Source organism: Hypomesus transpacificus, unplaced genomic scaffold (genome assembly GCF_021917145.1).
Source record: "Hypomesus transpacificus isolate Combined female unplaced genomic scaffold, fHypTra1 scaffold_27, whole genome shotgun sequence".
NCBI lineage: Eukaryota > Metazoa > Chordata > Actinopteri > Osmeriformes > Osmeridae > Hypomesus > Hypomesus transpacificus.
The window spans coordinates 3,087,029-3,109,173 of record NW_025813796.1 but is presented as its reverse complement, the minus strand read 5'-3'; the positions used below and the strand labels follow the sequence as shown (position 1 = coordinate 3,109,173).

The window sequence follows — 22,145 nt, the reverse complement described above, 5'->3', positions numbered from 1 at the left end:
GTTTTAAACTTCAACAGAGGACCCGCCTTCAAGGAAGTTAACGTTTGTCAATCGAGAGATCCCAGACCCTCTGTACAAATGAAATGTACGAGGGTCTGGTTAGGACCAGGCTAAGGAGAGAGAGCAAAAGATTCAAAATGTGGTTACTGTTTATTAAGTCTGTTTGTCCCACTGTAGCATTAGCTTATTTACTTACAGAGCTTTGTAGTCAGAATCAGAACCGTTATTTTATTTAGTTGTTCAGAAGTGATCGGATCGAATTTCGGGTAGGCCTATTGGATTGGATAAAATCTTTCAAATGAGTTGTTCAAAATAAAAAAAGCATTCTGAAATTGGATTAGATCACATAATCCAGTCTTCGTTTTGATCTGGATCAAACCTTCAATATGTGTTGTTCAAAACCTTTTAGTAGGACTGGGATACCTTTGATCAAAAAAATCTAGATTATTCTGATCCACGCAGAAGGGTGGATTCATGGTGTTGTGTGAAAGAGCAGAAGTACAGATTGGTCTGGCAGAGGAACAAATCACTCTTTCCTAACTTCGGCAAACCAAAGCCATAGCCTACTTGAGATCTGCCTCCTTAAAAGGAGAGCTTGAAAAAGATGGTCTCTCCACAACCGAAGACGAAATCTGAAACCTCTTTAATAGGGCTGTGAAATGATTAAAATGTTTAATCAAATTAATAACAGGTTTCTGTGGATTTTTCATGATTAATTACATATTAACGATTTTCCGAATTTTTGTAGTGTGTGCGTATTAGTGTGCGTCTTTGATTTTGCGGTACGCTCGAGTCACCCGTTGCCACTCGCAAAACTTTGGTGAACCCCTCGTCCTCAACAATATAAATCGGTCTACAGCTTTTAGCATTGCATTTGGCAACTGCTAGTCACCTTGTCACAGGCAGACTTAGTGAGGGCCCTACGCTGTTCAGTGAGGGTGGTTTGGCGCATTCTACTTGAACTCCCCTCGCCGACCAACGCATGCTTCGCGTTGAGGTGGTATAGAGGGTTTTCACGGACGTCACATTCTGGGCAGTAACCCGGATGCGCGGCCATCTTGGAGGCACTCGATGTAAACAACTCTACGGAGTACAACGAAAATAACGCAAATTCTATACTCTTTGGTACAACTCTAGCCATGTCTAAACGACCGAAAAGGCCACCAAAACGTGTCCAAGATCCTAAGGCATACAGGGAAGGCCTTGGACTGCAAGAAAACCGTTGGTATGATGAGAAAATTTGATTTGTTGGCGCTGCAGATCCTTACCAGTTAGCTCCCTCTTCTTGGATCTGTGACGACCCTGTGATTCTGCCGTCAGTCGGATATCCAGATATTGTGAACTACATAGTTTCTCGCCGAGCCCATATACAGCGGAAGACCTTAAAGCTTACAAAGGTTTGGAGGCCTATAATCAGATGGTGTGTGGATGGGTGAGGGAGATGCAGTCCTCAACGACCGTTGTGTTGTGAAGGCCAAAGTAAGTAATGCAATAACGTCTTAAATCAACCTAACCATAACTGACTCTCAATCGTTCAATTCTTTGCATTTCAAAGACCCCCAGTTTGCTATGTAGGCCTACACTGAACACTGTACACTATCGGAGTTAGTTTCATAAGATAAGATAAGCCTACATGTTATCATTTATTGATAAAAAGTGGTGAGAAACTATTTTGTTATTAGTCTTGGTTGAGCTTTGCCAACCACAAGCGCCTCATTTCCTCTGACAATCTCTGGCATTCCTTTCCCTGGTTTTTAATAACTTTTGGAAGTCGATAATAAACCAAATGATTTTCTCGATCTGTCCTATTTGAACAACCTGAAACACGGCAATAATTCACCATTTTCCTCGCCGACGTTCGGGATTTACTTCAGTGCCAGTGCAGTGTTGTGATGGGGAGTGCCTCCAAGATGGCGACTTCCGGTCTGATGACGCGTCCGTGAAAACCCTCTATAGGTTACTTTAGGCTGCTATTGCTTCGGTGAAACGATAGCATTCAGTCATTTTGCATTCAGTCCATTAGCAGACGCTCTTATCCAGAGCGATAACGTCTTCCCGCAGAGTGTGCATATCACTTTGGTTTTATTGGATGTTCCATCTTAGTTTTTTTGGAACACGAATTTTTCATCTAAAAGTTGCAGATTGGGTGGAATTGTGGGTATATTACGTTAAATGCGTTAAACTAACTAATTAATCCTGTAATTTAATCATAACGCGTTAACGCGTTATTTTTCACAGCCCTACTCTTTAAAGTTGTTAACTATTGGACAGATTTTGTCAGATTTTGTAACACGTTTAACACATTGTATTTGTGAAGGATGTTTATTTGTTTGTGGGTCAGATGATGGCTCTGACTGTTTGGATTGTTTTATTTAGCCTTTTTTTTACACTTAAAAGTGACCCCATGTTGGCTATTGAACCTGTTCTTTGCGTAGCCTACATTGTTGTATGTAGTCCCATTTATTTATCCAAAATGTATGTCTTCAATCATTTGTAGGAATATTCAAGTGAGAAGAATGCCATATTTCTCAGAGTGGTACTGTCACTGTTTGTGTAACTACATTTGCCTTTCTTCTCATGTCTGTCTGTCTGTTTGCCTCAAAGCCAGCTAGTTGATAACTAAAGTTTACATCTGTCTTCTTTTCTCTTTTTGTGGCTATGATAACCTATTCATCGTGTGTGTGCGTGCTCCAGACATTGACGAGTGCAGCAGCGGTGAGAACCTGTGCCAGAGAAACGCTGACTGTATCAACAGTGCAGGAAGTTACCGCTGTGAATGCTCAGAGGGATACAATCTGTCCCCCAATGGAGCCTGCATCGGTGAGACAACAAAGATACGTATATGTCACACAATACGCACAAACTACCAATACAGTTTCAATTTGTTTGTTGACACCTCACTCTCTCAAGTCTTAATTCCCCAGATGTCACGCTTGAAATTTGAATCAGGTTCCATTAAAGCATTTTTTCAACAGAATTACCCATTTACCGAAAGTATGATGACAGAAGCAACACCATTAAAATGCAATTGAATGTTAACAAACTGTCAAATATTTTTCAAATAAGTTTATTCCATGTACATGAATTACACCTCCAGTGCATTCACTTCCAGTGAAGTCACCCTTACCTAACAGACAAAAACATCCCACTACACTCCATCTGTGCTTGTACACATGTACTGTATAGCGAGTTCGCTTCCATGCCTCTGTCCCAGTATGACCTGGAATCCAGCTGCAAGGGAGAAGACAGGCCTTGAGGGTCCATGTGCCCTGTCGACATGCTGCTGGCTAACTGTGTGTTTACTCTGCGTCTCAACTCAGTGTGGTCTTTGGCAGGAGTCGTCCCAGCCCTGTTAAAGGACTGGCTTGCACAAAGCTGAAGCTAATCATCAAATTGTAGCCCCATAGTATTAATCAAAGTTCTCTGTTTTTCCATTACTGTTCTATCTTTTCATTTTGTATTACTTATCTTCGTTCTTTATCCATAGACCGTAATGAGTGTCTGGAGATCCCCAATGTCTGCAGTCATGGAGAATGTGTGGACATCAGAGGAGGATACCGGTGTGTGTGTCACAATGGCTTCAAGGTCATATCCAACCGCAAGATGTGCATGGGTAAGAACTTGAGAAACATGGAAAAACACATACTCTCACTTTTTTTTACTCTTTGTCTCTCTCTTTGTCTCTCTCTCACTTACTCACTCACTTACTCACTCTCTCACTCACTCTCTCTCACACACACATTCATTCTGCACTGATTCCTAACCTTGACACAAACACATTTTTGAGGACACACTTTTACTTTACAAGCATTTTTTGTGATGTCTTGTTTCACCTCTCTACAGATATTGACGAGTGTGAGCGCCAGCCATGTGGGAATGGGACCTGTAAAAACACAGTGGGATCCTACAACTGTCTCTGCCACCCTGGCTTTAAGCTTACCCTTAACAATGACTGCATGGGTGAGTTTTTTGTATCTCTATCCTGCTCAACACCGAGACAACATACAAATAATGTTACAAAGACAAATACCATCCTTATTTTAATCAGTCCATGTACTTGGGATTCTGTTATGTTAATGTACATTTTTTGTTAAACTACTACACTAAAACAAGTGCAATCTGCATTGGCTTGTCTTCTCACTGAATTGATTGAGCCATCTCAGTGTGACCTGTATTGCGCTGTATTTGGCAGACGTGGATGAGTGCACAACGTCGTACGGCCAGATATGCAGGAACGGCCAGTGTCTCAACAGTGTGGGCTCCTTCCTGTGTCTGTGTGATGAGGGCTACGAGCTCACCCCTGATGGCAGGAGCTGTGTCGGTAAGGAAAAGGGCACTAGTCACAGTTGTTGAACATTTCACCCTACTTCACCCTACTTGCTTCGGGCGTAATGTCCCTGTACTTACTGTAAGTCGCTCTGGATAAGAGCGTCTGCTAAATGACTAAATGTAAATGTAAATTCTACAAAATGGCTTTGAGCAGCAATATATTTCTTTAACTTAATGTTCAACCAAAAACATAAGATTTAGACGAGACTGAGAAATGGATGTTTTGCCAGTTTAACTTTGTCATTTTGTACGTTGGTGTCTTTTCTCCTCTGTCTTCAGATGTCAACGAGTGTTTTGTGTTTCCCGGAACCTGTTCTCCTGGTACCTGCCGGAACCTGGACGGTTCCTTTCGCTGTCTCTGCCCGTCGGGTTACATTGTCCAGAGGGACGAGTGTATAGGTGGGTCACCTCTCTCTCTCTCTCTCTCTCTCTCTCTCTCTCTCTCTCTCTCTCTCTCTCTCTTTCTCATACCATCACCTTCATAACATGTAGAAAAGTGATTATGTACTGTGAGAACATCCTAACTCAGGGTGCTGCATGGTAATACAGTAAGAGTGAGAATGATTGGATGACATGACACATATGACAGTGATACATTTCCAACTGGCGCAGCGGCCCTCAGTGTCTCTTCCACATGAATCAGCATGTTTTGCAAACTTTGGACTGTTATTGAACAGGAATATTTCATCCCTTAAAGTGGCATCATTCATAGCACCAGCTCACACACAACATTTTGTTTTTGTGTCCATGGGTGTACAGTACGTGTGTGCCCACTCTTACGATATGGCTATGTTTATCATGTATCTAACAGAGTTCTCACATTGGCTAGGATAATGATGTAATGCTCTTGTTCCAGCATCCTTCTTTCTCTGTTGACATTTACCCAAGTTCAGTGCTAGGTTTTCCTAGAATACATCTTGTCATCCTCCAAGTAGTCTAAAGGGGATAGCATCATATAAAGGGTAATTATTATAAAGAACTCATTGGGGAGGAAGTCATATTAATCAATTTTGTGACTGTAATGAAAGCTCTGCCCTATTGTGCAAGCCTTGTTGACCCCCCCCCCCCCACACACACACACACACACACACACTGTTGTACTTTACAGATGTGAACGAGTGTGATGAAGACCCCAACATCTGTCTGTTTGGATCCTGCATCAACATACCCGGGAACTTCGAGTGTGTGTGCCGGCCTGGCTTTGTGCTTTCAGAGAATAGACGGAGGTGTTATGGTATGAGTGCAGCGCATTGACAGTGATGGCAAGGAGCGAGCTTGAACATAAGAAGATTTATTTAACCCCAAACATTTTCACTCCTTATAGAGGCAGACGTGCTGGTGAAAATAGTTTTGTTTTTGCCAGAGAAAAAGTACCTATTTTTTCAAGTGACATTACCTTCAGTTTGAGTTGGTTTCTTAGTCTTACAGGAACCATACATTCTCACCCCGAAGTTATACCATTCATTTTGTAATTGTTTGATTTTGATTTGTGTCCTCTATCCCAGTCAGTTCCACATTACTAATTAGTAGCACTGTAGAAGATTTCTCTCTCACACACATTCTCTCTCTTTATCTTACACACACTCTTACTTTCTCTGACTCACTCTGTCCTCTCCCCAGACACTCGCGAGAGCTACTGCTTCACTCGCTTTGAAACTGGCAAATGCTCCTTACCCCAGGCCTACAACACAACCAAGGCCAAGTGCTGCTGTAGCACCATGCCCAAGGAGGGCTGGGGGGATCCCTGTGAACTTTGCCCCAAGGAGCAAGATGGTACCCCTCTCTATACCTTACAGGTGTCACTATTGTGGCGCCTCGTCAGTGTTGCTTCCACCCTAACTTGATAGTTGTTAGGTCGTCTTACTCAGGTGACCCCCATTGATTGAACACTGCTTTAGCCAGCCACAACAAAAATATTGGAGTTTGCTGTGGCCAGTTTGTGAACTGTATACCAAGTTTAACCAATATATCTTGCTCATCTATAACCAGAGGTTACAGAAATATGACGCATCTTTTTTTCCTTCCTCTCTCGTCATAGTTGCTTTCCAAAACCTGTGCCCATACGGACATGGTTTAATTCCTGGAATTGGAGACACACGTATAGGTAATGCTAATGTATTTATTTAATACTGTTGTACATAATTTGTTGTGGATGATCATTTCAAATTGTAACAATAGTTAAATGTTAGACTGGGCTCTTTAGTGAGTGTACAACTGGAACATTGGTTATTGGCTTTGTATGGTGTGGTAGATGTAAATATAACTATTAAAGGCAGGTTTGGTAACGTTGTGAGATGCACTTTATGTCATATTTGTTGAATAAATCGCATCCTGATAGCAACAAATACATTTAAAGGTTTGACAATAAAATGTTATAGATCCGATATCTGGGGCCGTTGCAGGACTGTAATAAACATGACAAATCATTCCAACCAAATTCAAAACAAACTTCATTATTGGACGACATTTGGACCGACTGCAATGATTGGAAGGCCTATTTGTCTGTTTGTCTACCCACCTCCTGGAAGTTGTCAAGCAGCATGTTCATGTGTTTTGGAGGAGTGGCTTTGAAGGGAGGGAGTGGGATATTTTGGTTTGAATCCTTTTGAACTTTAGCCAAAATTGCTAGGTTCGCAAAAACTTACCGACTCTGCCTTTAAGAAATTAACACTGTGAGACAAAGATACACACAGTGTCTTCTTTAAGTGAACCTTTAATGCTAACGATTTTACTCTTAATTTTGGTTGTTTGTCGTGTATTTATCTGATTTCTGATCATTTAAATACTTTTAATCTATTTGTATTTGAATGTAATGCACTTTGACTGTCTTAAAGGGCTGGTCAGATAAAGTTATTAATATCACTCATGCCCATGCACTGAAACCCAGATCTGAATGAGTGCCTAGAGAACCCAGGCATCTGTCACAATGGACACTGTATCAACACAGACGGCTCTTTCCGCTGTGAATGCCCCATGGGGTATGCACTCAACTACACTGGAATACATTGTGTCGGTAAGGGTGCACACACACAGACACACACACACATTCAATACATACTACATCCTCTTTAAAGTAGTTGTACTGAACATACAGTACAGTATCCATGACAAATAATCCTTATCCAATCAGATGAACTGTAAAGAATGAATGTTATTTTACACGATACTGCTATAATGGACATCTGACATTTTGGTAAAATGTTTCCTCAGACATTGATGAGTGTACTGTGGGGAACCCCTGTGGGAACGGCACATGCACTAACGTGATAGGTGGGTTCGAGTGTAACTGTGAGGAGGGCTTCGAGCCAGGCCCCATGATGACCTGTGAAGGTGGGTGGCGCTTTGAACCCTATGTTATTGTATGTTATATCTAATTAACAACATGAAACATAAAATTATATTCATCACTGATATGGTGTGACTCCTTACAGTAAGACTATTTAGATCATGTGTGAGTTGTGTAACTAGTGTGGACATCAGATTTTAAAATAGAGTACTGTAGAGTTTCTACAGTACATTTGTGTTTGTGTGTGTGTGTGTTGTCCCCTCCTCAGATGTAAATGAGTGCACTCAGAACCAGCTCCTCTGTGCGTTCCGCTGCATCAACACTTTTGGAGGTTACGAGTGCACGTGTCCATCTGGTTATGCCCTGAGAGAGGACCAGAGAATGTGCCAGGGTGAGGAACACCAGCGCACCACGCTCTCACTTGTAGTCAGTGTTTGAAATCGGAAGGGTTTTATTTAAAAGATCCGTTTTCAAATGTACAGTATGAATATTAGTACTTTATGTCTCTTTCAATAAATCTTTCAACAACTTAACAATAAAGGTGTACTGCATTTTAAGGAATGTTAATAAGGTAATGGTAACACAAAAAGAAAGAATATTCTAGCTTTGACAAATCATCGGATTTTGGGGGGGAATACGGCCCAGTTTAATAGTTCAATTCTAGCTCTTCTGTCTCCCCAAAGATTTGGATGAGTGTTCCGAGGGACTCCACGACTGTGACTCTCGGGGGATGACCTGTAAGAACCTTATCGGCACCTTCATGTGTGTGTGTCCACCTGGTATGGTGCGCAACCGTGATGACGAAGTCTGCCAGGGTGAGGATCATCAGAGGGAATATTGTACTTGGGCAAAAGATTGTTGTTATAGTATGCAATGTATTGTCAGGTAGCGTCCAAGAGGTCAGAGGCAGTTGTATGCAGACCAAGGTTTTTATTAGAAAAACCGAAAAAGGCTAAAACGAAACCAAAAACACCTCGGCGACTCAACCGGAAAAAAACAAAGCGCCCGTAACAGACGGGGAAAATAATAAAAAACTAAACAGAAGTTCTAAGCACTGGGGGTAGCCGAACGTTACTTCCACACAAGACGGGGGAGGGAACATGCGATGATCTGACAGGGACCTGCACACAGAAGTAACATTACATAGACTGGGTAATCAGTGGGTTAACACAAGACCCTCCCTTTGTGGGTGTGTCTGTGTTTGTCTGTCAGATTCAATAGGTGTGTTCGACTTCATGCAGCGCGGCGTCGCCTGCAGCCGCATGCAGCCCGGCTGACTTGAAGCAGCCAATGGCATTGTCAGCTTCAAGGCAGCCGGCTGCAGCCGACTGTTGGCGACGCCGGTACTGCATGAAGTCGAACACACCTATTGAATCTGACAGACAAACACAGACACACTTTGAACATTGAACAGAACATTACTTTGTTCAGTAATTTTTGAGAATCAAATAAGTAAAAATCTATAGGACAGAAACGTCCCTTGTTAGAAATGTTCAGTATTTCCGTTTTAGGATGTTGGCAACCCTTGTTATATAGAATATTACACTTTCTACAATGAAAACATTTTCTTGTGTCTCCGTTGTCTCTACTTTGATGGGTCTTTCGTTTGCCTTCACCGAAATTGCTACTCATCGTGCAGATTCAACTTTTACTATTACGCCAAGTGTCTCTTCAATTGTCACATTTTTCTCAGATGAAAACGAGTGTCGTTCCAAGCCGGGCATCTGTGAGAACGGCCGCTGTGTTAACATCATAGGCAGCTATGTGTGTGAATGTGGGGAGGGCTACCAGACAGATTCCACACGGACACAGTGTCTAGGTAAAAATCATGTCACCCATGGCTTTTCTGTCTTTTATTTCACTTGTGAGCCTACATTGTACACCATCTTGAAATCCTTCTTTATTTAACAAAACAATATCAGTTGGTTTAGCTTAAAAACTCTAAGGGTGAGAATTCAGTGAAAAATTCTGGTTGATGTATCATGAAGCATACGAGATATCTCATATCATGTATTAAAGCTGAGGTTAGACTCACAACAAAGAAAGCAGAAGAAGAATGCAGCAGAAACAAAAAAATACAGTATAACTCTCCTTTTCGCCCACCAGACTACAGGGAGGGCTTCTGCTTCACCGAGGTGCTCCAGACAATGTGCCAGATGTCCTCCAGCAGCCGCACCACCAAGTCCCAGTGCTGCTGCGACGGCGGCCGTGGCTGGGGCAACCAGTGCGAGCTCTGTCCCCTACCTGGCACTGCTCACTACAAAAAGCTCTGTCCCCACGGGCCAGGGTACGCCACTGATGGCACAGGTGAGGAAGAGGGGTCAGGGTCAAAGGAGTGTGGGGTCAACATTGCTGAGCCTTCTGGTGGTAATGACTTGAGACTTGCATAATAAAGATTTAAATGTAAACATCTTTCTCTTTTTGGTTTCAGAAAAAGAATGATTAATTTTGTACTTGACTTGGTGCCAAGTACCTTATAGCAAATAAGCTCTCATACTCTCTCACTACAGATATAGATGAGTGTAAGGTCATCCCTGATGCCTGTAAAAATGGCCGCTGCATCAACACAATGGGCTCCTACCGCTGCCACTGCCGACTTGGCTACGCATCAACCATCACTGGCACTGCCTGCGTTGGTGAGTAAGACACAAATCTTTACCACCATAGCTCTAGAGACTAAATGTATGTTTGATGATGAACTGAAAAAGTAATTCAGAGATGGTTATAAATGTATAACTTACTTTGAAGCCAGGATAGGCAAGTTTTGCCAACCTAATAATTTTAGCTAGAGATTGAAAGGATTCAAACCAAAATATTCCACCCCCTCCCTTAAAAGCCACTCCTCCAAAACACATGAATGTGCTGCCTGACTACTGCTGGGAGTCAGACAGACAAGTAGCCTGTCCAATCATTGCATTCGTTCCGAATACCATTCAATCATTAGTGCCGGTCCGACCTTAATGATTGGTCGTGTTTATTACAGTCCTGCAACTCCGACAGATATAATATTGATTTCATTTTATTGTCAATTCTTTCGACTTATTGGTTGCCATCAGGATGTAAAGTTTATTTCAGCAAATGTGTCAAAAAAAAGCTTCTCAACAACATAACCTACCCTGCCTTTAATGTTTGGTTACCTCACAATGAAGGTAAAGTGCATACAGTGAATCAAAAGGCAAATATTCAGATGTACCTAAATGTGCAGAGACTCCTAACAGCCGAAGCCTTTGCCATTCCCACTGCCTGTCCGGTATCTAAATGTTATATTGAATACCATTATTCATTTACATTTACATCCATGATATTATATGTTCCTTTTTTAATATGATCCTCCTCTCAGACCTTGATGAGTGTGCCATGTCCCCCAAGCCGTGCAACTTCATCTGTAAGAACACTGAGGGCAGCTATGCCTGCACGTGTCCACGTGGATACCTGCTCCAGGAAGATGGCAGAACTTGCAAAGGTAAATAAAATACTACTGTGAGTTATACTCTTGTGTAGGATGGCCTGCCTTGGTCACCCATAGGGTGATGGTACACCTTCATTTATAAGGCAATCCTTGGTCTGCTCCCAAACACCTGTGTGTTTTCATCATGCAGAAAAGTGCCAGGCAATACTCCTTGCGTTCTCAGGACTTCTTTATGCTCGCTGTCCCAAATGCCAGAACGGAAATGGGGAAAAAGGGCTTTTATGTATTGTGGACCCTTATCATGGAATGTGTTGCAGAATGATTTAAAACTCAGAGAACTGATACCACTTACTGCTTTTAAATGTAAATGAAAGAAATGGATGCAGGTTCCCAAAAATGTCAATGTTTTAAAATTAAAATAGCCTCAACAAGGATACAAGGGAACGGAGAGCGGTGCCAAATAAAAGAACTGAGTAAAACAGCCCTGACCTGCCTAACCATATGCCGTTTCACTAACTAAACAAAGGTACAATGGGTGTCACTCGCTCCTTACACAGGATTCTCTCCAAAGAAACTCACTTAACACACAACTGTAATGGACAAACAGATCTCCTGGGGCCTGTTCCATAAAGGCCACTCAAAACAGTTGGACTTAAAGTCCCAAACCAGACTTGAAATAGCTTAACAAGTCAAGCGGGGCTAAAGCCGTTCCATGAAGGCCAATTTCAGCTCACGCAGTCCTACTAATTCAAGTCAGATTTAAGTAGTCAAGCTAATTGCGCGTATACCCTATTCTTAAAGGTCACATGAAATGCTGTTTTTGGATGCTTTTATATAGGCCTTAGTGGTCCCCTAATACTGTATCTGAAGTCTCTTTCCCGAAATTCAGCCTTGGTGCAGAATTATAGCCACTACGAGTAGTCCCACAATGGACTTTCCTCAGAACGCGCTGTTTCTGTGTCTGTAGCTTTAAATGCTAAATAAGGAGGAGAGAGGCAGCACCATGCGCTAATGTTTACAGTGGATGAATGGCTCGTAGACCCGTTGCTGTAAGATGCCTCGAATTTGCCCATTCTCATCTGTTATGGTTTGCAGAGCTGCACACTCAGTCATTTCAATGTGGGGAAAGGCGGATATCGCGCGCCCCACAACACCAACAGCAGAAGGTTATCCACATAACAACGAAGCGTACAACACTGCGTTACAGAATGTGTATTCACACACATACTTGATGTTATCTACCTTTACATTAGCGACAGTACCTCAGCTGATAGCTGCAGAGCTAATGTTACATCCAGATTCTAAGGGTCGCAAGCTAGGTAACCATATAGTAAGCAACAAAATTATATAGCATTAGTTGACTTACTTGTCCGAGGTTCGTAGCTGGACCAAGGAGTACTGATCCAGAATTTAATTTCAGACGGTCTGCAAGGCCAACTTTGTATTGGCTCAAGTCAAGGAAACAGTGGTGGCTGAAATGTTTGGCGCAGACATGCAAAACTTTGAGAGGTTGTGTCGGCGTATTTTCAGCGAAAATAAAATTAAGATAGGCTACTGGTTGTGCAGAGGCTCCTTGTGACGTCACAAGGAGCAGATTTTCAAACAGAGCGTTTGAGCTTTCATTTTCTCAAAGGCGGAGAAGAACACCCAGGGCTTGGTTTATATCTATCGAAAATTCTAGCCACTGGGGGACCAAAGGCAGGCTAGGGAACTCATATTAATGTTAAATAACCTCCTAAAGTGAAGTTTTCATGTCATGTGACCTTTAAGCAGCCCGAGAGGTAAAACATGAATCATACAATCCACCACGGCAAAAGCAATACACGTGACTTCTTCCAGAAAGAACGTTCCCCCCTTACAAAAAAGAAGTATACTTCAAGTTTATTTTGTAAGTATACTTAGTATAAAAAGTATAGTATTATCATGTTACTTAAAGTATACTAGAAGTGTACTTATTTATATACTTTTTTTGTACTAAGTAAACTGAATTGGCCCACTTTGTAGGTCAATTAGTACACTTTAAAGTACACTTATAGTGTATTTCAAGGTTTACTTTTGAATACTGCAAAATAGCCTGTGTAGTGCACTTTCTGTTCATCGAGTATACTTCCTCAAGTACTTCAAAGTATACTTTGGAATACTCTAAAGTAATCTGTGTAGTGCACTTTCAGTTCATCAAGTATACTTCTTAAAGACCCTCAAAGTATACTTTGCAATACTTTCAAGTGCACTTTCATTTAATGTAAGTACATCTAGAAGCAATCTTCTAAATTAAATTTTACTATTACTTACGTATTAAAATGTTTAGGGGCCCCTCAAACGCCTCAGATGTTTAGGTCTCTTGACGAGAACGGGGCCCTCGGAACAATTCACTACTGATTCTCAGCTGAAAGAAGTTATTCACTGCATTAACATTAACGTTATAGGAATCCAGCTGTTCTTATGAAATGTAACAGTCATTTAACTCATGGTGGTAAACCAGCACAACAATGACAATTACCACGCAACAAAACACTACATTCTAAGCAGATACATTTAAAAAACGAAATTCATGAAGTTACATTTGTATTTCGAACAAACGGCAAACTTATCAGCAAATGTTAACACTATTTACCACCTTGCATCATGGGAATTGACTAGCCACTGAGCCACACTATCTTCATTATTTCACGTCGTTTTTCGTTCTTCAGTCAGTTTGACATTATAACCTTCAAATGCATAATGCAACCCTTCTATCTGCTTCTTTCTCAAATAGCTTTTTCGTTTTTTTCCATTTATACTCCAATTGATAATTATTAGTATAAGATTATAGGGCTTCAGAATGTTTTGGCAGTAATTAAGGTTACAGCTTCAATACCAAAAAAGATTCAATGTGCAATGCATAATAGATTTTCATAGACATTAATAATTAGAATGAGATGGATCAAAAAAATGTTACCTGTAATGTACTTAAAAATTATTTGGACTCCTACTCCAGAAGAAATGTATACCAGTTTCTAAGCATACTTCTTAGAAGTAAAAGTGAACTATTTTCAAACCATACTTAAAAGTACATCAAAAGTGAACTATTTTCTAAGTATACTTCTTACAAAAGTGAACTATTTTCAAAGCATACTTAAAAGTATATCAAAAGTGAACTATTTTCTAAGTATGCTTCTTAAAAGTATATCAAAAGTGAACTATTTTCTAAGCATACTTCTTAAAAGTATATCAAAAGTGAACTAAAAGTGTACTATCCATATTTGTGTATACTTATAGTATACTTTAATATACTTCTTTTTTGTAAGGGGCTTTAAGCCTTGTACTATGACAGCTCCCTCATCCACCGCTTCATCAAAATGAAACGACACACCATGATTGACGTGAACGATAGGCTACGTAGGTCGAGGTCCTTTTTTAGACCTTTAGTTACTTCATTGATTAAAAAACAGACACCTTCTAAACACATGTAAATGTACTTTTTTGACATTGTTTTTAATAAATAGCCTACTTTTAATCAATACATTAACCAGTAGCCTAACTTTTTAACATGGTTGTGTCGGGAAAATGGAGGATATAGATGTAGCCTATGGATTTAGTTTTGTTTTGCAATTCTATACTACTGTTAACAACTATACAGCTATGCTAATTATACTCAGATCATTTAGATTGAGATAGGCCTATGCCTGATGCCTAAACATTTGAAATCACAAACTAGGCAAGCCATAGGCTACGTTTAATGTGGCGTGTATCAAATCATTGTTCATCATCGTTTGATGCATTAGGCTAATTGTTGTAGCCTATGTAGGCTATTTAAGTTGATTTTCTATCAATGTTGAACATATTGAACTGATGAGAATAATAAAATTAGAATATCCGTGGTAAATCATCGTTTTCCCGTTGGGTCAGTGTTACAGGAAGGTCTGGTTAAGCACCAAGTCACGCTAAGCCTGACAGTTAGCCTGCCCCGGACTGGACTAGTTTCGCAGCCTAAGTTGCCATAGTAACCGAGTTCGAACTACGTTGAGCTAGCTTCATGAGCTAGCTTCATGGAACCGAATGAACTAAAAATGAGTCAGACCAACTGACATAAGTCTGGCTTATTCGGTAAACTTGCTTTATGGAACAGGCCTCTGTGCTGTTGGAAGGAGCGGCCTTTGTAGACAGAGGTGGTGTTGCTGAATGGTTGTCATGGTGGAACCAGGTGAGCGGATAAGTGAGGGAACCGGCATAAACAAATCAGGATTCACAAAGCTGGATTCTACGAGGTTGAGTGAGAGAAAACAAAGACGGAGAAAACACACACAAAACACAAATACATACAAACCAGAACCAGAAAGGAGAAGTCTAAGCATGGTTTGAAGTCAACTTTTGTTTATTGACTAACTGTAGTCAGGTGATGTGACAGCCAGAACTAGCAGTTTATCTCTCATCTTATCTGCCAATATTAAGATGTGGTGAAAGCCTCTTATTATCATGCTTGAATAGAGAGGTTGAAGAACCATGAAACCTCTGTTGAATGACCAGGACTAGGGCATAGTGTCCTCTCTGTTCTTTGAAAGGGGTCAACATCATGGTACCTGATGGGTTTGTAATAAGGTTTGCAATTATATGTTGGATAATACAGTGCTCCCCCACCCCCCATGTTTATTTTAGACCTAGACGAGTGCCAGACCAAGAGACACAACTGCCAGTTTCTATGTGTGAACACGGTGGGGGGCTTTACCTGCAAGTGTCCCCCAGGCTTCACCCAACACCACACCGCCTGCATTGGTGAGTTTGTCTACATAGATGAGTCTTCAGATAAAATTGAGTCTGTCAACTGTTGGCCTTGTCAAAAGGGGGAACTGTCTTAAAAATGGACAAGGTGTAATTTTGACTAATCAAATTCCTTCCATGTATAATTAAGGAATGCTTCTCATGTCCTCCAGTGACTTATCTCTCTCTGTGTCTGTGTCTCCGCTCACCTCCTTTCAGACAACAATGAGTGTGTGTCTGAGGCCTCTCTGTGTGGAGCTAAGGGCATATGTCAGAATTCTCCCGGTAGCTTTGCATGTGTGTGCCAGCATGGGTACTCTCTGGACAACACTGGTCTAAACTGCAAAGGTATGTCCCCACAGTGCCCATAATTATACTGCCAATACCCATTAAAGTAACACATCTACTCATACTGTCATCAAATATTTAAAAATATTTTAGTTTTAACAAACATTTCTAAAGATTTCACCATAGTTTCAATGGATTATGAAACAAACAAACAAAATAGCATATGAATTACACATGACCTCCGAATATGCCTAAATGCTACATATGCATTTCATACACTCAGCACTACCAGCAACAGGCTGCCTTGATCATGAAAATATGTTTGTTGATTTGGTTACACATTTTGATGAAAATCCTCTTTAAAAGGAGTGTGTTCAGATGATTCCCTGGCCTTGAGCTGGCATTTACCTGGCTTGAGGTTACTTAAAAGCAGTACACATTTTTGTACCTGTTTTGGATTGTTTTGGTCAATCTACAATAAATTGTACATGTTATATCAAATGATTAGTTAGCTAAAGATTTGAAGGGATTTCAGATGCTGCAGTTGGGTATACAATGACGGAAATACATACACAAATACACAAACATTTGAGAGACAGTAATGAGAGAACTCATTTCGACCTTAATCAGTTACTTCTGTATTTGCAAATGCTGTATTTCTGGGGTGTACTCTATGTGTCATACACATTGGCAAATGCATAAGTGTTAAACATACAATTGTGACCCATCATGCATGGAAAAACATAACAAAATGCTTGAGATGACTGTAGTTTAGGTTAACCAAAGATGTTAATGAAGAGAAAGGGATGATGGCAATGCTGCTATAATGTCCATTAGCAACAGGCTAATTTGGTCCCATGTTGACTGGCAGATGTGGACGAGTGTGAGAGCAACCACAGATGTCAGCATGGGTGTCAGAACATGTTGGGGGGATACCGTTGTAGCTGCCCTCAGGGCTACACACAGCACTACCAGTGGAACCAGTGTGTGGGTGAGAAACACGAACACACACTCACACACAGCTGGAAGCAAAGCTTATTTATTTATTTATTGGTTATTCTAACTCAATAATTTGAAATCATGTTTGATATAATACTGTACTTAAACATATAGTGGTATGCAAATTTGAGGTATGTAATGTAAATTCAGTATTCCCCCCTATTGTGGAAAGGTTTCTTATACTGAATATTTGAATAAAGATGTGCTTTCAACTTGTGTCTCAGCAGTGAAGTAGCTGTTGAAAATAAACCCATAAATATAGTAGAAGTTCAGTTTACTATAAATCTGTCGTATAGTTGGGTGTTTACACCAGAACCACTGATCTTAACCTTGTGTTGGTTTAATAGCATCAGGTTCATGTCAACAATGGTGTTCTGCATTGAAGTCATTTACAAAAGCTTTGAACAGCATTCTTCCATAAATCATTAGTTTTTTATCACTGTGGCTCATTACATGACAAAATGTATTTTGTACATTTTTCATAAACTCACTCTTTTCCCCAGAGACACATGAACTATTTTATGATTCAGGATCATAAGAGTCTGTGTACGTTGTCTGGCAGAAGCAAGCGAATTACAGTATTTGAAGTACTAGCTTCAAGCTTGCAGCCAACAGAAATGGAAAACACAGGTGTATTGAATATCTGTGCGATGTATGTCAACAGTTCCACCTGTTGGACATTAAGAAAACGTACCAGTGGTGAGGGCAGATGGAATAGGCACTTCAGGGAGCCAGTCTGAATACCAAATTTCCCTTGACAAAATTGTATTCAGTGATATTCAGACACTCATTGGTGACAAGGCACATTCAGTGAACATGGCGGTATTTCGATGTAATAAGAATGTTCCTTTCTGTATCTCTTCCTCACCTCCTTGTTTTCCCAGATGAGAACGAGTGCTCCAACCCCGGCAGCTGTGGCTCAGCCTCCTGTTACAACACGCTGGGTAGCTTCAAGTGTGCCTGCCCCTCAGGCTACAACTTTGACCAGTTCTCTAGCAGTTGTGAGGATGTCAACGAGTGCTCCTCACGCAAGAACCCCTGCAACTACGGCTGCTCCAACACTGAGGGGGGCTACCTATGTGGTTGCCCTCCAGGGTACTACCGTGTTGGCCAAGGGTACGGACTGGAAGAATACATTTAAACTTGCTTGCTAGATTAGTCAGATGGATATGCATCCATCCGAGTGTGGCTGTTGAGATGCCTCAGCTATTTCATCAGTTTCATCTGGTATGGTATTATAATCAAAAGTGTTGGTGTACAAATTCTAGAGCTTTGGTGTGCTTGGATACGGATACATATGTGTAGGTGAGAAAATAAGATAGGGTGTATGTGCAGCTAGTTGGTGCGTTGTGTTCGCTCCCAGTGTGTCTGTCAGAACACAACTCTTCAAACGACTTTCCTTTTTCTGTTGTATAGTTTCTTACATGACAGTGAAATGAGAGTGGTGCTGAAAACAACACAGAACGTAAACTATTACCATCATGCTCCCGACACAGCATATGACTGAATATAAAGACTAATACGTTACCTATTATTATTAAACAAATATTATATTCTATTGACATCATATCAATTAATTCCGATCGCTGTTGAAAACGAAACTAAACATTCCATATACAATGATCCGACTTACCGAGACTATTTATAAACTATACAATTTGAAATATGTTTAAACAATCAGAGGACAACAAACAAACAACCAACAAACAACTTACTTTCGTGATGAACGCATTCTTTAGGCTTCTAAACTAAATTATAGACTATGAGTGTAAGAAATAAACCCAACCGTCATTCTCTATGTTTCTAACTGATTCTTAACTAATACATTCACTAAGACGGTTTCTTATTGGCTGATACCCGCCCTTATTGGCTGATACCAGCCTTTCTTACAATGTGTGTACGTGTATATGTGTATGCTTTTGTGTGATTCATGTGATTCACAGTACCCAAATCAGATTATGATTTTTTTTACTATTAATAATGGGTTTCTAATTCCTTCCGTATGTTAACCCGTGAGTTTGTTTTCCAGTCACTGTGTGACTGGTGTGGGTTTTGGAAAGGACCAATACGGGCCTGTGGAGACAGGAGAGGAGGATAACGCTCTTTCTCCGGATACCTGCTATGAGTGCAAGGTCAACGGTTACCCCAAGAAGTATGGCCGCAAGAGACGCAGCACCAACGAAACAGCAGAGGTAAGAGTGGCACCCTTGAAGGTCCAGATTCTTTCTATTGAAAAAAACTTACAGGACCAGTCAAAAGTTTGGACACATTTTCCCATGTATCCAAACTTTTGACTGGTACTGTACACACACAGATACACACACACACGTCTACTAAATATGTAAATATTTAGCAGACGCTCTTATCCAGAGCGACTTACAGTAAGTACAGGGACATTCCCCCCGAGGCAAGTAGGGTGAAGTTCCTTGCCCAACGTCATCTTGGCACATCCGGCAACCTTCTGATTACTAGCCCGAATCCCTCACTGTTCAGCCATCTGACACACAAGCGAAACACAGGTTGGCAAAGTGTCACGTTGTTCACATCATGTACAGTATCAGTCAAAGGTTTTGACAAATTTTCCCTTCCCAAGTGTCCAAACTTTTGACTAGTCCACTCCATCCTTTACCCAATTGCTTGGCAACCTTTCGGTTTCAGCATTGGCAGTGTTAAACAGTGTCAAACAGTGTCATCCAGGTTTAATGGAGGTAGTGTGTTTCATGTAAAACTCTTAGGCTAACAGAGAGTTCTGTCATAAAGTGAGGTTTAGCCAAGGGTGATTGTTTGTAATAAAAGAAACAGAATTGTATTACTGTGTTGGTCATTTACGAGGACCTATATTGGGTTATTTTAAGGCATTTTAAAACTTTATATCACCAGAAAGGCCCTGTTGTGTGGAGGTGCTCACCAATTTTAATTCATGGGTTTCTGCTTAGTAATGTCTGAGCTAATTCTTCTCTAAGTTTTTTTTCCTGTCTTAAATACACAATACCTTTTGTGGGTATGTGTGTTACATGTGTGTATCTATTTAACTAATCTTTTCAGGACATCCAGGTCAGCCTCGCCAGTCTGGACATGGAGTTGCTCCTCACCCTGGTCCTAAACGCATCTCAACTCAACCCCAAGCAGCACATCCTGGAGCTGATGCCTGCCATCAAGCCCCTCTCGGGACACATTCACTATGTCATTGCCACGGGGAACCAGGACGGCCAGTTCCGCATCCAGAGGCGTGACGGCCTCAGCTACCTGCACAGCACCAAGAGGAAGGTGGCCACTTTACCACAGGAGTACACGCTAGAGATCAACAGCTCCCTGCTCTATGGTAAAGTACAGCTCAAAGAGCTGGAAGACCACAGAGATCAAGACTACCTCACAGGGGAGCTGGGAGAGAACTTGCGCATGCGACTGCATATCCGACTGCAGTAAATGGGTGAATAGACACCCCTGTTCGCAGTGGTGCGTTCCTGTTCAATATTAGCCAAATACATAAGACTGGATTGCTTCTTCCCAATCGTATTTTTTACCTGAAAGAAGAATATGATTGTCTCTATAGGAAAAGAAAGAAAGATGATTGAAGCCAATTTGGCCCTTTTTGTGACCTCATGCCATGGCCCGTGTGCAGAATCACATACCACATGATTTGTTAAATAACCAGATGGTAAGATTTTTAAGTCGAAACAGATAGATCTTGCTTAATTTAATTGACCTAGTCCTAGATTGTTGATAACATTGCAGTACATGTTCAGTTAACTGAAACTGCACATCATTGTTGGCATTGATATATAATACTGTGGATGTCAGATTGTGAAGAATTCAGGCTAGGTAAGAGGATATTTGTCATCGTAGAACCCTCTTTCATGGTTTCATGGTGCCTTTATAATGTCAATTTGCCTTTTTTATTAATGCAATTAATCATAAATGAGATCATAAATTAGAGCAGTAATCAAACTTTGTATCCACTTATATGTACATATTAACAATCTTAATTTCAGTTTTATAACCTAATTTTTTTAATTTATTTTAGAATTTAGCAAATTATGTAGAATTTAAGAGGCACACAATGGAGTAAGTAATGTTTAATAAAATTACACAAAAAGGGAAAAAATGACAACCTGCTCCAATAACCATGTTAACAAATGCTTAAATTCCCACTCTGTACAAAATATTGCTATATTACCTGAAACTATTTTTGCAACGACATTCTTTGGGAAATTGCAACAAATTAATCATAATATTTACATATGCAGAACTGGTTATTTGAGTTTCAGTTGGAATAAGCAAAAAAAAAAGAGTATTTCCAACCATAGAAAGCAAAATACCAAAATCCACATGAACACCTGTATTTTGATCAAATCATTGTGTTGCACTGAAATATTTAGAGGAAGATGAAAATGACCTTAATTTTTACTTACAATAATTGAAAAAGAACCAGCAAATACATTTCCATAAGATAAAGAATGAACAGCACTGCTAATAACAACAATAAACAAGACCATTATAAATCTACATTCCAAATATGGCCATACTTGAGAAGTCAACAAGTAGGCTAAACTTGAACAGTTGTTTTAACCCAAATGTAAATTACTCATTTCACAATATGAATGACGTCACAAAAGCGACCAACAGGTAAAATTATATTTGTATGTGTTTTGGGTGATTTAGCTTTTGTTTACATACATTTCTGAGGAATTTCTAACTGGGATACAATTCTGTGTAAATAAATGTAGTGGCCTATTTTTGTACAATAAACTAAAATAAACATTCTACTAACAAAATGTGTCTCATTTATGCAATCATGTTCAAATGCCAACACTGAACTGTGACAATAATGTATAGTGTTAGCATTAACAAAATTATGTTTAGGAATATGTTGAAACGGTGCTATAGTGCAAAATGTGTCGGAAAATATTAAACCCTCCACCAAAAAGATCCCGCCAAAACATTGCAGACGCATTGTGAATCTTTGTACTGATGTTGATTTATTCTCTGTAAATCTTTTTGGAGTGAATGTATTTTTGACAAACTGCATTGAATTATTATTATCACATGGACAACTAACAAAATATTGAATATTTGAGCTGTAGGTCTGAGCTGTGC

At 40.4% G+C, this 22,145-nt stretch overlaps 1 protein-coding gene across 1 annotated transcript in view; it reads left to right on the top strand.

Moving 5' to 3' along the window:
- LOC124463163 (fibrillin-2) overlaps positions 1 to 21,852 on the top strand; it is a 131,274-nt gene extending 109,422 nt beyond the window's left edge. Inside the window, exons 44-65 of the mRNA XM_047014931.1 lie at positions 2,695 to 2,820; positions 3,488 to 3,613; positions 3,844 to 3,960; positions 4,193 to 4,321; positions 4,609 to 4,728; positions 5,438 to 5,563; positions 5,950 to 6,102; positions 6,368 to 6,433; positions 7,217 to 7,342; positions 7,540 to 7,659; positions 7,884 to 8,006; positions 8,299 to 8,430; positions 9,309 to 9,434; positions 9,722 to 9,922; positions 10,126 to 10,251; positions 10,956 to 11,078; positions 15,660 to 15,776; positions 15,981 to 16,109; positions 16,921 to 17,040; positions 17,933 to 18,164; positions 19,078 to 19,240; positions 20,094 to 21,852. Coding sequence (XP_046870887.1) covers positions 2,695 to 2,820; positions 3,488 to 3,613; positions 3,844 to 3,960; positions 4,193 to 4,321; positions 4,609 to 4,728; positions 5,438 to 5,563; positions 5,950 to 6,102; positions 6,368 to 6,433; positions 7,217 to 7,342; positions 7,540 to 7,659; positions 7,884 to 8,006; positions 8,299 to 8,430; positions 9,309 to 9,434; positions 9,722 to 9,922; positions 10,126 to 10,251; positions 10,956 to 11,078; positions 15,660 to 15,776; positions 15,981 to 16,109; positions 16,921 to 17,040; positions 17,933 to 18,164; positions 19,078 to 19,240; positions 20,094 to 20,474 — 3,182 coding nt within the window. The 3' untranslated portion in view covers positions 20,475 to 21,852. The remainder of the gene's footprint in view (positions 1 to 2,694; positions 2,821 to 3,487; positions 3,614 to 3,843; positions 3,961 to 4,192; positions 4,322 to 4,608; positions 4,729 to 5,437; positions 5,564 to 5,949; positions 6,103 to 6,367; positions 6,434 to 7,216; positions 7,343 to 7,539; positions 7,660 to 7,883; positions 8,007 to 8,298; positions 8,431 to 9,308; positions 9,435 to 9,721; positions 9,923 to 10,125; positions 10,252 to 10,955; positions 11,079 to 15,659; positions 15,777 to 15,980; positions 16,110 to 16,920; positions 17,041 to 17,932; positions 18,165 to 19,077; positions 19,241 to 20,093) is intronic.
- The last annotated feature ends 293 nt before the right edge of the window (positions 21,853 to 22,145 follow it).